Here is a 17,394-nt window from a genome sequence, read left to right on the forward strand (position 1 = left end):
GCACTCAGCAACTGTGCTCGACAGACTCAGCCATTGTCTAATGATGGAGCCGTTGACTTCATGCATATCAAACTACTTACTCTCAATAAGGAAAAGCTTTCTGTTGTTGCGCGAAATACCTCAAAGCATCCACTTGATGAAAAGTAGAATTGAGCTAGCCTGCTGTGTAATAACATGTGAGATGGAGTCTTTTTCTCCTTTACCTGAAAAGCTATCCTTGTCTAGGGCCATGAGGTTTCTGGCTTGATAGATATAGCAGCGCAGGTGGTAAACGTAGACTCCTGAAAAGAACGGGACGCAGGTTACTTGTACGAAACGGAACATTGTAAACTGCTATTTTTCTATTGGACATAACATGTATTTCAGATCAATGGGTTACCCAAATCCATTTCCCCACAATTTATACTGTACGTACAGAAGGTATACAGCGGTGACAGTGTGTCTTCCAAGTGTTTCCTGTAAAATCAAGCACGGTAAAAATGCTACAGGAAGTTCATTGCAAGTGTATCAATCAGGAGAGCATACTCCTGGTATAAACTACCTGGATTTAGGGTACTGCTTCTCATTGCCGACCTTTAAAATGACACTGGGTCTCTAGGAGTTACTGAAATAGGGCTTTCTATATACCGTTTCAGCACCAGATCTAAGAAGCAGTTATCCGTTCAGTTTTTCTTTGATAGTTCAAAGACTTTATACTTCTTCTCATTATTATTTTAATACATAAACGACCCTCCCCACTACACTGCTACCCCACCCTGCCCCTGCAAACACACATAATTTGAGAACCAGTGGAGTACTGTGATTCACTACGCAAATTCTGGGCTTCTCTGGTGGATCAGACAGTAAAGAATCTGCTTGCAATACAGGAGACCCAGGTTCAATCCCTGGGTCGGGAAGATTCCCTGGAGAAGGGAAGGGCTACCCACTCCAGTATTCTTGCCTGGAGAATTCCATGGACAGAGGAACCTGGGCGGCTACAGTCCATAGGATTCCAAAGAGTCAGACCGGACTGAGCGACTAACACTTTCAGAGTATTGTGATACACTACGCAAATGCTAGGAACCAGACTACTTCAGTTCAAATTTTATCTCTAGTGCCTACAAGCTACAAAATCTTGGTCAAATAATTTATTCTTTCTGTACTTGATTTCTTCCTGTGAAATTGGGAACAATAATGGTACCTGCCTTCTAGGGTTGTTATAAAAATTAAATGAGATAATATATGCACAGTACCTGGCCCATGCTAAGACTAATGTGAATATTTGCTATTATTATTATAGAGGTCTGCTTCATTCCAAAATTCCTGAAGGGAATCACTATAACCAACTTTTTGAACTTTTTCAGTAATTAAAATAATCTTTGGAGGGCTCTTGATAGAATGAGTAAATATCAGGCAGGTTATGTTAAGATTAAATATTGGACCATACTCTATCCCAAATATAGCTATTAAAACTGTATTTTTAAAAATCACATTCATGATATGATGAAAATGCAAGTCATATTTACATAAAAGGATTTTTAAAAAATCACATTTGCTGATTCATAGTTATCCTGAGATAAAAGTCATAGAAGTGAAATTCACAAATACATGTTTAAGAAAGGTGGTAACGATAACCCTGTATGCGAGACAGCAAAAGAGACACAGATGTATAGAACAGTCTTTTGGACTCTGTGGGAGAGGGAGAGGGTGGGATGATTTGGGAGAATGGCATTGAAACATGTATAATATCATATAAGAAACAAATTGCCAGTCCAGGTTCGATGCAGGATACAGGATGCTTGGGGCTGGTACTCTGGGATGACCCAGAGGGATGGTACAGGGAGGGAGGTGGGAGGGGGGTTCAGGATGGGGAACACGTGTACACCCGTGGTGGATTCATGTTGACGTATGACAAAATCAATACAATACTGTAAAGTAATTAGCAGATGGTGACTGCAGCCACAAAATTAAAAGACGCTTACTCCTTGCAAGAAAAGTTATGATCAACCTAGATAGCATATTCAAAAGCAGAGACATTACTTTGCCGACTAAGATCCGTCTAGTCAAGGCTATGGTTTTTCCAGTAGTCACGTATGGATGTGAGAGTTGGACTGTGAAGAAAGCTGAGTGCCGAAGAATTGATGCTTTTGAACTGTGGTGTTGGAGAAGACTCTTGAGAGTCCCTTGGACTGCAAGGAGATCCAGCCAGTCCATTCTGAAGGAGATCAACCCTGAGTGTTCTTTGGAAGGAATGATGCTAAAGCTGAAACTCCAGTACTTTGGCCACCTCATGTGAAGAGTTGACTCACTGGAAAAGACTCTGATGCTGGGAGGGATTGGGGGCAGGAGGAGAAGGGGACGACAGAGGATGAGATGGCTGGATGGCATCACGGACTCGATGGGCCTGAGTCTGAGTGAACTCCGGGAGTTGGTGATGGACAGGGAGGCCTGGCGTGCTGCGATTCATGGGGTCACAAAGAGTCAGACACGACTGAGCGACTGAACTGAACTGAACTGAACTAGCCTCCAATTAAAACAAATAAATTTAAATTAAAAAAAGACTTACTGTCAAAATTACAGGAAACAATGGGAGTGTTTGCTCCAAATACCGCGGTGGCGCTGTGCTTCTGTTTTTCTACGCTCTTTTCCTCTCCATCCTCAGTAGTGTCTGCGCCCTAAAATAAGAGGCAGGAAAACCAATCAGCAATGCCTGAAAATGAAGAGGTAAGAATTAGAAACAAACAGAATGGCCAGTTTTAAGAGTTTTTCTCAATCCAATCATTCCAATTTTAAAAATGCATGAAGCCCAGCAGAGTGACAGAGTGGGAAGCTAGAGCCAGCCTTTCTACCACAAGACTAGGTTTACCAAACCCACCCCTTGGGGGTGGAGGGGTAGGGGAAAGAAAAGTGAGAGTCCCTCAGTCTGATTCTTTACGACCTGTACAGTCCATGGACTTTTCCAGGCCAGAATACTGGAGGGATCGAACCCAGGTCTCCCACATTACAGGTGGATTCTTTATCATCTGAGCCACCAGGGAAGCTCTGGGAGGTGAGGGGAGGAAAGCATAAAGGATACATAAGAGTGTCAGGAGGAAGGAAGGAAGGAAAAGAGGTGGAGGAAGAACAGAGAACAGTTAGTGTGTAGAAATGTAAAAACAGGTTGTGTCCAAACCCAAATTTCCCAAAATGGTGATTTAAATCAATCACCACCGTTTTCTTAATTCATTCCTTCTACCATTCTGCTTTTTTCCTCCCTGCCTTTCTATTGTGCTTCCGTGTGAATCGTTCTCTGATTTTGTGAGCCAACCTTCTGTTTTCCTTCTCCTCACACCTGTATATTTAACTTTCTTGGCTTGTTGAACAGGGGTAGTTTCCAGAGTATGACCCAAAGAACCTAAGCTTGGAATGTTTGAATAGATGTCACCCACAGCAAAGGCTTTGGAACAGGTAAACACTTGAAGAAAAAGCTGCTGCTGCTACGGCTGCTAAGTCGCTTCAGTCGTGTCCGACTCTGTGCAACCGCATAGACGGCAGCCCCCCAGGGTCCCCCGTCCCTGGGATTCTCCAGGCAAGAACACTGGAGTGGGTTGCCATTTCCTTCTCTAATGCATGGAAGTGAAAAGTGAAAGTGAAGTCGCTCAGTCATGCCCGACTCTTAGCGACCCCATGGACTGCAGCCTACCAGGCTTTTCCATCCATGGGATTTTCCAGGCAAGAGTACTGGAGTGGGTTGCCATTGCCTTCTCCGAAGAAAAAGCTAGGTGAGCCAATATTAAACGGGCTTCTTAGAACCTTCCACGTGTCAATGGTCTATTTATTCTACCTTCTCCGAAGAAAAAGCTAGGTGAGCCAATATTAAACGGCCTTCTTAGAACGTTCCACGTGTCAACGGTCTATTTATTCTACATTGCTGAGCTCCTATGATGTGTGGGTTTCTACCAAATTGGGTGCAATCTTACAGTAGCGGAGTCGGTGACCTTATATCCAACACGCATGTGTCTTCCCTCTGTGAATATAATTTGAATTTTGGCTATTTATTACTTACAAGGGCCCCTTCAAGTTTAAAGATGGCAGCTGCACCATGTGTTTCTGAAGGAGCCATTTTTCTCCTCCAGCGTCTGCGGCGAAAGGTATCTGAACTACGCTGTTTCCAGTGAAATTTCCAGCCAATTAGAGAAGCGTATTCCCAGCCCTCTCGGTCTTCAAATTCTGCCATGGCCTAAAACAGAGGTAAAACATTTAACGATAATCATCACCATAACAATGTTCCTTATATTGATAAAGCAGTTTACCTGCTCAATCAACAAATACATATCAAAACTCTACTATGGGCCAAAGCACCTTGCTAGAAGCCAGGGTACAACAGAGAACAAAAACAGTCTCAGGACTTCCCTGGTGGTCCAATGGTTAAGAATCTGCCTTGCAACACAGAGGATGTGGGTTCGATCCCTGGTTGGGGAACTAGGATCCCACATGCTGCAGAGCAACTGAGCCTGTGTGCCCTTGTGTGCCACAACAAAAGATCCTGCGTGACCCAACTAAGAATCGACACAGCCAAATAAAGAAATAAAATACTCAAAAAATAACAGACAGGTTCTCTGCCCTTGCAGAGGTGAGGGACCATGGGGATGCAGAGAGAACAGCAGCAACTGAAGCGAAATGAGATTTTGCCAAGGTGATGGCTATACCATCAGGAGGAGCCCCTTTAGATGGTAGCAGGGATGGGGTGGGGCATGAGGTCGGGGTAAATCAAACGGATTCTTTTGCAAATTGGTTTCTGTTTTTCTCACTTCACTAGCTCATAAGCACACTGCTACTGTGATATAGTTTGGAAAACATTATTATCGCCACTTTACATATGGAGGGAAGAAATGATGCCACCCTCCCCAGGGCTTAAGTGTTTAAGAGAAAAACTTTTATAGCTAATAAGTAAATCAGGGTATATTACTTCTAGAATAACTACTATAATGACTAAGGTAGCTTTTATCGTAAAAACTATTTCTATTTAATTATCTCAGTTTTCAATGTTTTCTTCAATTCATTCAGCAAATATAAGTGCCTACCACGCAGCACTGGGTTAAGAGCTGAGGAAGCAGTGAAGAAAGAGATGGGGTCCTTGCCCTCCTGTAGCTGACATTTCAGTGGTAGAAACTTTACATAAATATCTTAAAAGTATGACTAGATTTAGTAGATGTAAAATAATGCTGAATAATACTTATAATTTCAGAAATAAGAGCTTCACGTAGGTTATTAATGTAGGGGCTATTTTTTTCAACTTTAAATAAACAGAAAATCCAGGTCAAGAAAGATCTTGAAATTAACCCTTTAGCAGTGTTACTAGTAGCACTGAAATATTTCATGAAGCCAGGAGTGAGGCAGGTTGGGGAACGTGATCAAAGTCTCTCGATAATACTCTTTGTAGAACTGGGCCGCGCTTCCGGTCTTCTGACTTGTTGCTCAGTGATCTTTCCACCTCACCTTGGCACTCTCATGTGGAAGAAGGGAGTCACAGTGCCTCTAGAAACTTCTCACCCCATCAGGATAGGGCTCATTGCAAAACAAATATTCCTTCATCAGCTCATTCATTCTACTCCATTATTTATTAGGAACAAGGTCCTGAGCTAGCAGAAAAGATATGATAAGAAGATGAGAATGGTTCCATCTTTGGAAGCACAGAAGAACTGAGAAGCTCACTGGCTAATAAAAAGCCACTTCATCACGTCTACTGTAAGTCAGGCACTTTGTGGAATAGAAAGAGTTCCTGTTGAGAATGAGCTTAGCCTGAGTTCACTCTATCACTTACTAGACATGTGGCAGTGGTTTACTTGCTAAGTTGTGTCTGACTCCTATGAACCCATGAACTACAGACTGCCAGGCTCTTTTGTCCATGGGATTTCCCAGGCAAGAATACTGGAGTGGGTTGTCATTTCCTTCTCCATGGGATCATTCCTGACCCAGCAATCGAACCCGGGTCTCCTGCATCGCAGGCAGATTCTTTACCACCTGAGCTACGTGGGTGGCCTGAAGCAAATCCATTTAACCCCTATGAGGACTGTCTGTAAAATGAGAATGAAATGCAGATTTTGTGGGTTGGAGATGATATATATTCGGTGCTTACCATCATAGAAGGAACACAAAACATACCATTTACTATTTTTATTAGTATCATTGTTCCACTCAATTTATTATTATTCCATTTAAGCTTATAATACCCTAAATAGATGTATGATATTATACCCATTTTGCAGATGAGAAAGGAGATGAAGCCAGGATTTGAATCCTTAGATGTCTTGTTCAAAGTCTTGAGCTACTGCCACTACTACAATATGCTACCAAAATAATTTCTGCTTCTATCAGTGCCTCTTGAGTGGTTCTCATTATTTAGCCTGCTTCAGAATCACCTGGAAGACTTAGTTGTTGAAACATAGAATGCTGGGCTTAGCCCTAGAGTTCCTCCATCAGTAGGTCAGAGGTAGGGGCACACTTTTAGAACCCTTGAGCAGGGTCTCAGGTAAATGGTTTCTGTAGAAACAGCCGGATTAACTGTGATTCTGAGTGATCTAGAAGAAAGAGCCACCTGCTCCCTCCCACTGCTCCTTACCCTTGCGGTACTCGAAGTGGATTGTGTTAAATCTTTCTTGCGTTTTCGGACCAGCCTTCGGCGTCTATGAGTATGATACATTTTTTCTGCTGCGACCCAGGATTTGGGCCTATTATCAGGAGGAATGGTAATGCCATACTCCCAGCCTGGAACAGAGTTGGTGAATGGTTATCCAAGAGATGCATTTGCCAGATTGCCAAATAAAGTTCGTCAATAAAGTTAAATAAAGTTCCAGGAAACACTCAGTCACTCTCTGTCCCCTTCCCAACATTCTCCACTGTCCTGACTGAATGCCACTGCTCCTTTCACTCTTGTGCAGCCAAACAGAATAAAGCCCTATTCCCCTGGATTCTTCCTCAAGAAGCTTCCTTTGTGGCCATGGGGTTCGTGGCCTCCATGTTTATACTTTCCAACAATCATGGAAATTGAATGCATCCAAGAATAAAGTTAGAACTGGACATGGAACAACAGACCGGTTCCAAATAGGAAAAGGAGTAGGTCAAGGCTGTATATTGTCACTCTGCTGATTTAACTTCTATGCAGAGTACATCATGAGAAACGCTGGGCTGGAAGAAGCACAAGCTGGAATCAAGATTGCCAGGAGAAATCTCAATAACCTCAGATATGCAGATGACACCACCCTTATGGCAGAAAGTGAAGAGGAGCTAAAAAGCCTCTTGATGAAAGTGAAAGAGGAGAGTGAAAAAGTTGGCTTAAAGCTCAACATTCAGAAAACGAAGATAATGGCATCCAGTCCCATCACTTCATGGGAAATAGATGGGGAAACAGTGGAAACAGTGTCAGATTTTATTTTGGGGGGCTCCAAAATCACTGCAGATGGTGATTGCAGCCATGAAATTAAAAGACACTTACTCCTTGGAAGAAAAGTTATGACCAATCTAGATAGCATATTCAAAAGCAGAGACATTACTTTGGTGATTAAGGTCTGTCTAGTCAAGGCTATGGTTTTTCCAGTGGTCATGAATGGATGTGAGAGTTGGACTGTGAAGAAGGCTGAGCGCTGAAGAATTGATCCTTTTGAACTGTGGTGTTGGAGAAGACTCTTGAGAGTCCCTTGGACTACAAGGAGATCCAACCAGTCCATTCTGAAGGAGATCAGCCCTGGGATTTCTTTGGAGGGAATGATGCTAAAGCTGAAACTCCAGTACTTTGGCCACCTCATGTGAAGAGTTGACTCATTGGAAAAGACTCTGATGCTAGGAGGGATTGGGAGCAGGAGGAAAGGGGGACGACAGAGAATGAGATGGCTGGATGGCATCACTGACTCGATGGACGTGAGTTTGAGTGAACTCTGGGAGTTGGTGATGGACAGGGAGGCTTGGCGTGTTGCAATTCATGGGGTTGCAAAGAGTGACTGAGCGACTGAACTGAAGAATAAAGTGGGGCTTCCCTGGTGGCTCAGTAGTAAAGAACCTACCTGCCAATGCATGGAGACAGAGGAGACGCAAGTTCGACCCCTGCATTGAGAAGATCCCTGGAGGAGGGCATGACAACCCACTCCAGTATTCCTGCCTGGAGAATCCCAAGGACAGAGGAGCCTGGTGGGCTATAGTCCATGGGGTTGCAAAGAGTCAGACATGACTGAGCATGCCCTCACACAAGAATAAAGCCCACTACGAGAGGCATTTGGGACCAGTAATAAAGGGCATGGCCTGTGTAATAACAGACTGGGTTCAAATCCCAGCTTCTCCTTGTGTGGACTGTTTACTTAAATAAAGTTTCTTGCAAGTTGGTAAATCTGCTGGAGGCCAAACGTCCCAGCATAAAGGTAAAATATACCTTTTTCAAAAGAATTAATCAAAATAATGCAAGCAAAGCACGAAGACCATGATCAGCACACAGTTTGCACTCCAACAACGTTAACTGTTATTAGAAGGGCCGGTGTGTGCATCCAGCTCAAGAAACTTATAACCTATTTGAAATCTTCCTTATTAGTGGTAGTTCTTTCTGTGTGCTAGTTCTTCAGAAGAAATTTAAAAATCAAATTTTCTCTTTGGACAATTCTAAATGTTTTAGTTCCATTTAATGTTAGATTTCTAGCCACAGAAAAGGATAAGCATCATTAGCAGAAGCTATGTCAACAATCTGCCTTACTGTTGAATAGGATGACTTTTTAGGCATTCTGCAGTTCTTCTTTCCAAGGCAGGGGGCTCCTGAGTTAGTGTGTGACATTCCCAGAGAGGGTATGGCATGGTTAGAATAGAGAAACTGGAAACTCCAATCCCCTCCCAAATTCTCATTGGATCCCTGGCATCTTGAAGTCCAGCTGCCTGGGAGCCTATCACCTTGTATCTTGAGAGCCTACCACCCTGCCCTTGTCTAAGCACCTGCTTGTCTTCCAGACACCTGACCCCCCTCCTGTCTTAGACCAGAAGACGGGAAACTCTTCCCTCCCATGGAAACTTGACTTTAACCAAGGCATTGCTGGAGAGCCCCTGGTCGGATAATAGGTCTGAAATGTTACCTCTCTCATCCACTGCACGATTAATGTCATAGACCCACGCATCATCCTCCCATTCCCAGCCTGGAGGGCAAGTGAGCTCGCTGGGTGATGCTGCTTTATCGCCGTTCTTTACAAAAAACAAACAAACAAAAACAACAAAGAGAAAGAAGCCACAGTGTTAAATAAGAGGCAAATGTGAGATAGGATTCCTCACACTTAACTATAGATTCACAAGCTAATTTGATACCTTCATAGGCAATCTTTTCAGAAAAATTCCTAATCTATACACAACTGCCAAACAGTAACTCGTTGTTAAAAGAATACTTTCTGTTTTTACTATTAAGCGATACGTTATGCTAAACCACGGGAAACTGTTTTTTGTAAGTTAAAAATGGTCAAAGATCAGCAATTTCATATGGTTCAACTTAGTATTATGAAATGATGCAAGTCTTATGAGGGGTTATATTGCAAAGAACCCATCAGAGATGGACAGAGCATGAAAAATAGGTGTTTTCAAATATGGGATAATGCTATAGGAAGCTGTAGATGCTAATCATGTAAGACTGAGCAAAGTTTATGTGAAAATATTGACAAATTCTGTATTCAAACTGATAGAAGTATGAAAAAGAAGTACATAGTAAAGGAAATGAAGGAGATAAACTCAGAAAAATAGCTTCACTTTAAAAGTGTGAAAATTGAAGAACAGGAGACCATCTATTCATGTACTGACAAAGATGTTAAAGTGGGATGGTGTGTGTCTAGGAAAAAAAGTCGTCTCTTCTGTTGCTGGAAATACAAATTTGTACAGCCTCTTTGAAAGTGATTTGCCAGTATTTGTCAAAATTTTACATGCACTGAAACTTTGACCAAGCTAGGGACCTCTCCTACAGGCAAACTTTCCTAAGTGGATAAGAATGTATGTAGAAGGATGTTTACTGTCACAGTCACATGACTCATAAAAAACAAAGACTGTAAAAAAAAAACAAAAAACCTAAATGTCAAAGAGGATCAGTTAAATTATAGAGGGGTGCATATAATCCACACTCTAAAGAAATTTTTTTAAAAACTCAAGATGTCCAAGACACATTATAATGAAAATACAAGTGAAAAATACAAGTTGTGGAACTGTGCCTGTGACACAGTTCTATTCAGGTGGGTAAAAAAAAAGAAGTTATTGTATAGCAACAGAAAACTGCTATCAGTGGTTCAATGGTTATCTCAAAGTAGGGGATGGAGATCAAGGAGAATAATTACTTTTATGCTGTTTGACTATTCCAAAGACACGAGAATTCAATTTATGGTTTTAAAAGCTAGTTACATAATACAGTTAAAAAAAAACACCACACAACCCAGACTTTGAAAGTGAAAGTGACAGTCGCTCGGTCGTATCGGACTCTTTGCGACGCCACTGACTATACAGTCCATGGAATGCTCCAGGCCAGAGTACTGGAGTGGGTAGCCTTTCCCTTCTCCAGGGATCTACCCAAACCAGGGATCGAACCCAGGTCTCCATGTCCCAATACCTAGTTAAAATAGGCTCCATGTATTTTCTATAGGAAATAATTATGGATGTGCTTTGGAGGCTTAAGTTATAAAGGAGAGACTGTTCAGAACATGAGATTGGGGCAGAAGAGCCGGGAGCCCCGCCGTGTGCTTCGTGTTGGTTTCTCGGAGCCGACACAGGAGAGGCGCTCACCGCATCCGTGTAGGTGTCCTCCGCCGGCTTCCACTCGCCCCCGGGGTAGCGACTCTCGTTCTGGTACACTTCATCTGTGAACTCTGTGTGACCCGCATCCGCCTCGGTCAGCAAGCTGTGGGGGAAGAGGCTCGTGTTACCAAAGGAGAAGCCTTACCAAAGGTGGTCGCCGGCCACCCCAGCTATTTCCAATGGCCGGAAAACATCTACACCCCTGGGGCGGCCCCCTGTTCCCTCCTCGCCGTTACCCTACTGGGTTCCCCACTCCAAACTCCTTTTAGTACTAACAGCTTTTGACATTCCTTTGAAGAAGGGCGGCTGGAACAAGGAGACCTAAATTACAGAGAGCGTCTCAAATTAGCAGCGTTGCTTCTGCTCAGTAATTAGGGTGGGGACCGGGAAAGCTGCCATTGTGGGCAGCTCCTTCTAGGGACCTGGCTTCTGTTGCTGGGTCAGGTCAGGGCCCTTCAGCGTTTTCTCAGCCTGACTCTTGGCTAACAGTTCAAAAGAACAGAGAGTCATCTTCCCTCTTTCCTCCTGTTTTAAAAATGGAATGGAGACGGTCTCATGGGCCAAGTGTGGAAACCTTTCACTCGGGCTTTGCTTGGTCTAGGTAACACAAACTGAAGGGAGGGGTTTACGTTTTCTGGATAGTTCCTTGGTAGGAATGGCAGCCAAACCAGGTCATTTTAGACTCTAGGGTCTATCTGGCCAGTTGAGTAATCTATACTGCCTCCCTGTCATGCCAGCTTTCCTCCTGGTTTTGGAAACCCACAGAGGAAAGAAAGTACAGAGATTCCAATTTTGGCTCAGTTTTCTGCCAGGTATCTGCTCAACTAAGGTTTCTTTTTTCCTTTTACTGTCTCTACATCTTTTCCCTGCTGTATCCTCCCCTGGAATCGAGTGCTGGAGGGAAATCAGAAAACAAAAAGTTCCCACCCTTTGTATAAGCTGGGCTTCTCCATCGCTTCCCTGACTGCTGGGGTCCCATCCAGCTCTGACAGGCTCTGGCCTTCAGCTTTTCCGGTTCCAGTTCCCCTGGCCTTTTCCAGTCCTCACGAACCTTCCTTCTAATTCAAATCCCATTTCCTTTCTTCTCACCAGCAACCCCAATTCTACCCCCCAAAAGGCCGTCTTAGGTTAAAAGTGAAAGTGAAAGTCCCTCAGTCGTGTCTGACTCTTTGCGACCCCATGGACTATACAGTTCATGGAATTCTCCAGGCCAGAATACTGGAGTGGGTAGCCTTTCCCTTCTCCAGGAGATCTTCCCAACCCAGGGTTCAAACTGAGGTCTCCCACAATCCAGGCAGACTCTTTATCAGCTGAGCCACAAGGGAAGAGCTTCAAAGGTTAAAAGTAGTTGTAAGCAAATACGTAACAGACCAGACCCAGCACACTTCTTTCCCTCCTTCCCTAATCCTGTGCGCTTATAGGAAGCAAATATGGAGAGAAAGAACAAACTCTAGCTTGAGGTCTTCAACTCCAACTTCACGAGCATGTTTCCTCCAAAAGTAAGTACGCTGTCCTGAGGTGGAAAGAAGAGAGTGTTCTGGCTCCCAAGCTTTTGGCAACTCAGAAACCACCCTTTGGTTTCCTCCAGACTCCAGGGGACACATACTCGCCCCCTCTACTGTTTCTTTCTTTTGAATAATAGCCTTTGAGATGTAACTCATATACCCTACAACCCATCCATTTAAAGTGGTCCATCTGTTTTCTGCAGACCTTCCAGCATATTGGTTTAGAACTGCTTTTGGCACCCAGGCTAGACTTGGCTTCCAGCCCTGTCTATACCACTCAGCCACAGTCTGTATGCCTTTGGACAAGTGACTTAGTCTCTCCATGTCTGTTTCATCTTTAAAGTGGAGATAACACTGTTTTTTTGTTGGGAGCTTTTTGTTGAGAGAGATTCTTTGTGCACCCCACTTCCAGTACTCTTGCCTGGAAAATCCCATGGGTGGAGGAGCCTGGTAGGCTGCTGTCCATGGTGTTGCTAAGAGTCGGACACGACTGAGTGACCTCACTTTGACTTTTCACTTTCCTGCATTGGAGAAGGAAATGGCAACCCACTCCAGTATTCTTGCCTGGAGAATCCCAGGGATGGGGGAGCCTGGTGGGCTGCTGTCTGTGGGGTCGCACAGAGTCTGACACAACTGAAGCAACTTAGCAGCAGCAGCAGCATTCTTTGCTGCGTGTGTCTTGCATTTCTAAACAAAGGCTCCACAACTTTTGTTACAAACTATCTTTTCAAGGATGTTTATATGAGGAACAACCTCAAAAGATGCAGTGTTTCTCTCCAGAGCAAAGAGCCAGCATGCTTACTACACATTATAAATGATTTGGGTGCCCTAAGCTCAGGATTCCTGTTACACAATCCTCTTCATGTACAACTGTCACCTGGCCCTTTTTTGTCACCCTCTAGGAACTGGGGCTCAGAGAATGAGAACAAATATTGATGCTCTGGTACTGCTCTTTGCAGTGGGCCCTTTGTCTCCGCTTTGGGAGTCTAAAGTCTCCAGCCAACATCCATGAAATTGTGGCAGGTAACCTAGCTAGCTTGCAAGGAAGATAAAAAATCTCAGGCTCTTCATGATTTTTGACACTACCTATCTTCTAGGATTGCAATCCAGATTTTTTTAAAATGACACATTGCTTGACACATTCACATGTAATACATTCTCAGTTATGTTGGTACCAAGTGCTTTTTTATATTTTGTTTTATTATGAAATATTGATGACATCATTCAAGCTTCTGTGAGTTTCTGTGGACTTACTTCTGCTCAGCGAGTGTTATATAAATTTGATCAAGAATGATGATGGAGAAGATTCATTTAGCAGTTTCTCAGGAAAGACACCATTACCATCCTTATTTCCTCAGAAAATAGAAAACTCACCTTCTTTCAGGATCAACTATCCAATCTCCTTCCCATTCCCAGCCTTTTGGAGGCAAAAAGAATTCCCTCTTGAGTTTTATTTTTCCTGTGACATCGGAAAATTTATGACGACCCACTAATCCGGAAGTGCCCCATTTTCCAAACATGAGAGCTTGATTTTCATACTATTAAAAAGAAATTGGAGAAACATAATCAGGGAACAAGAAATAAAGCCAACATATAAATTTTCAGGTCCATCTAGGACTTAGGCTAAACAATGAGAAGTGAAAAAGCTTTATATTCAGAAGGTATGGACCTAAGTTGGACTATTACTGATTTTGCAACCTTAGGTAAATCATTCATCTCTCTAAGACTCAGTGTTCGCATTTGTAAACTGAGGATAATATTCCCTTTCTCATAGGAGTATTCTGAAGCTCAAATGTACAAATGATTGACTGTGAGAGTGCTTTGTAAACACTGATATATCACGCAAGCTGTTTCCACCATTATTTTGAATGGCTCCAAATAGTTCTCTGAACCTTTTAGATACCTACAAAAGCCCTCAATTTATGAACATGTAGTCTTCTAAAAGTTTATTTGTAAGTCGGCTGCCTAGAACATGGGGCACATTTCCCCACAGAAACAATATTAGAATTAATGGTATATTTTCTAGGCACCACAAAGGACCCATCTGAAACATGAAGGTCCTTTAGTACCCAGCCTCTACGTGGTCAAAAAGTTCTGAGCCTTCACTGCTTCTTGAGTATGGTGAGTAGGCCAAGACCTTTCTGGAAGCAGGTTTTGTGACAATGGCAGAGCCAGGTTTATAGGGCATTCCTTCCTAAGTTAGGATTTATAAATCTACAATCTGGTCGGTTTTATACTATGTAAACCATAAAGAGGGTTGAGATTTGCCAGTGGTGAGAGTCTCTGGGTCTAAGCTGACATCTCCATTTGTCTGCTGATGAGCTCACTGAGCACATGATTTACATAAGTAGCTGGGGACTTTTTGGCTAAAGGAGGATGGAAGACATTTGAGTAGGGGCCTGGCGAGGGACCTGGTTCGATTCCCGGGTCGGGAAGATCCTCTGGAGAAGGGATAGGCTACCCACTCCAGTATTCTTGGGCTTCCCTTGTGGCTCAGCTGGTAAAGAATAGCCTGCAATGCAGGAGACCTGGGTTCGATCTCTGGGTTGGGAAGATCCCCTGGAGAAGGAAAAGGCTACCCTGGAGAATTCCATGGACTGCATAGTCCATGGGGTCGCAAAGAGTTGGACATGACTGAGAGATTTTCACTTTCATTTTCAGGAGCCTACTATGTGCCAGGTAAAGAAAAGCAAAACTAAAAGACGGCTATGGGTTTTCTTGCCCAGCAAGAAGATCAGAGCTACAATCCTGAACCAGCAGTCAGGTACAGTATAGTAGAAACACAATTAAAATTTAGCTAGAATGAAGATAGTCTTCTCCTCAATCATTTGAGCATGAAGGCCCATCTGTAAAAGAATGGAACTCATCGGAAAATTGTCAGAAGACATCCACTGACTATATCTAATACATTTATATCAATAAGCACTTTGAATAAAAGAAATACATCTAAAAGTGGAGTTAGTTTTAACAGTTTGTGAAAATTGTTTCAAGGGTTTAACTCTAATGAGACTTTGGATAAACTAAGTGGATTTTTAACCCAGTGAAGGATTTACAAATTATCTCTTACTGTTTTTAAAGTATTCAGGGAGTATTTTCTTTGCCCCTGGGCAAACCCCTCTGAGGAATGAATCTTCTATATTTTAAAGACTCCAGACACTTTGCTATATGGCAGAAAACAGACCCCAAACAGGCTTCTCAAGGTTGGCACCTCTCAAGCATTCTTCACTCCTGGAATGCTTGTGTGTGAATCACACTGGAGTGTCCCAACAAAGACCTCCAGTCAATCATTCCCAGCCCCCTTAGTGAAGGGCTGTTGGATGGAATTTTAGTTAGTGATTATGCTGGTCGTTGATTTGACATCCAAACTGAAACATAACAGTGGTCCCCCACAAAAAGGAAAAGATAATGATGTACCATTTCAGCAAAGACAGTGAATGTTCCTTCTGCAAAGCTATTGAACTTCTTCTCAACAGCACTTAAGCCCAACCAGATGTTCACACGCAACTCCACAGGCACCTTTGGTCCGTTGTTTTTTTCTTGTGGATACTGTGAGATGTATAATAACATGAGCTGTTATGCCAGGCACAGCACAGACTGTGATATTAAGCTGAAAACAAAAGCAGACTGGAAGTCTAATCATTGTTTTCAACAGTCTAATTTTATTTGTGCAGCTAAAATATTTCCAAATGACCCGTCTACAAAGATTAAAATAACAACTAAATCAGGGACGCCTGGGTGTCCCTGAGATCTTTCCAGGAGGCTCATGAGGTCAAAATTATTTTCCTAATAATACTAGGATGCTACTTGCTTTTTTCACTGTATTGACATTTGCACTGAGGGTAAAAAAAAAAAAAAAGCAAGCGTGGATAAGACTCCAAGCTCTGCAGCAGGAATCAAGGCAGCAACACCAAACTGTACTGGTAGTAATAGTTTTCTTCATCACTCTCAGTGAAAAAAACAAGATGCCAGTTTCACTTATGAATTCCTTTGATAGAGCGGTAAAAATGGCTAATCCTAAATCATGATATCCAAATACATGTCTTTTTTAATATTTTGTATGATGAAATTCCGCTGTGTATTTGTATATGTTTTGAGAAAAGATTCTTATGCAGTCGAGCTGTGAACTGAACTAGACTTTTTTTAAAAATGGAATAGCTTTTCTTTCTGAAACAGCAATTGGCTGCCCAATATGGTTATTCATACTTGGATGTGGGGCAGATGTTTTCTCGAACATAAACAAGTGAGCTTTGTCACGTCAAGGACAATAAGTGACTTTATTTTCTTGCCAATGATAAAATTCAAGGTTTCAAGTTAAAAATTAGAATTTTGGAAAGTTTGTTTCTGCCTTAGTGGGTGAACCTAACAGCATCCCAGTACATCAGAGCTTTTATTATAAGTGATATTAATGTGACTTTTTATTGTATGATGAAACGTGTCAACATTGGGAAAATTTGCTTAACTCAGTGAACGAATATTTTCCAAATGGTAAAAGCTTTACGTTACAAAAACCAGGCATGGGTAAAAGAGCCATTCAAAGTACAAGGTAGACCAATGGATTTTAATGTAGCAGAGAACGAAAAATTCTCTGATATGGTTTCAGCTTCGATATTGCAATTAATCTTTTAAAAGCTACCAATTGAGTTTGGTGTTGTATCAAAGATAAGTACCCACAATTATCTGTAAAAGTTATTCAAATACTCCACTCTTTTCCAAATACATATAATATGTGAGGTCAGATTCTTTTCATACACTTCAACCAAGCAACTCAGAGCATCAGACTAAATGTAGAAGCAATTTTGAGAATTCAGTTATATTTCTGTGAAGCCAGGTTTGCAAAAGTGCAAAACAGTATCACTCAGCATTCTGATTTTTAAAAGGAAATAGTTGTATTTTATAAAAATATATAGTTTGTTAAAATATAATGGATTTATTATAGTTATCTTAAAATAGATAAATACTTTTTAATGTCAGTTTTAATTTCTATCACAGTAAATATTGGTAGATAGGGATGGGGGAGCCCGGTGGGCTGCCGTCTATGGGGTTGCACAGAGTCGGACACGACTGAAGCAACTTAGCAGCAGCAGAAGCATGTATACAAATGCTGTTTGGGGTCTCCAGTGATTTTTTTTTTTTTTTT

General features: G+C 42.3%; 1 protein-coding gene across 2 annotated transcripts in view; it reads right to left on the minus strand.

Annotated features, from left to right (window-relative positions):
- Positions 1 to 17,394, minus strand: part of MYOF (myoferlin) — a 175,426-nt gene that overhangs the window by 43,812 nt on the left and 114,220 nt on the right. For both annotated transcript variants that reach the window (XM_068961267.1, XM_068961266.1), the window contains 8 exons: positions 15,672 to 15,803; positions 13,632 to 13,795; positions 10,741 to 10,855; positions 9,066 to 9,171; positions 6,581 to 6,726; positions 4,025 to 4,198; positions 2,546 to 2,654; positions 204 to 281 (listed from right to left, as the gene is read on the minus strand). In XM_068961267.1, the coding sequence (XP_068817368.1) occupies positions 204 to 281; positions 2,546 to 2,654; positions 4,025 to 4,198; positions 6,581 to 6,726; positions 9,066 to 9,171; positions 10,741 to 10,855; positions 13,632 to 13,795; positions 15,672 to 15,803 (1,024 nt within the window). The remainder of the gene's footprint in view (positions 1 to 203; positions 282 to 2,545; positions 2,655 to 4,024; positions 4,199 to 6,580; positions 6,727 to 9,065; positions 9,172 to 10,740; positions 10,856 to 13,631; positions 13,796 to 15,671; positions 15,804 to 17,394) is intronic.

Source organism: Capricornis sumatraensis, chromosome 23 (assembly GCF_032405125.1).
Source record: "Capricornis sumatraensis isolate serow.1 chromosome 23, serow.2, whole genome shotgun sequence".
NCBI lineage: Eukaryota > Metazoa > Chordata > Mammalia > Artiodactyla > Bovidae > Capricornis > Capricornis sumatraensis.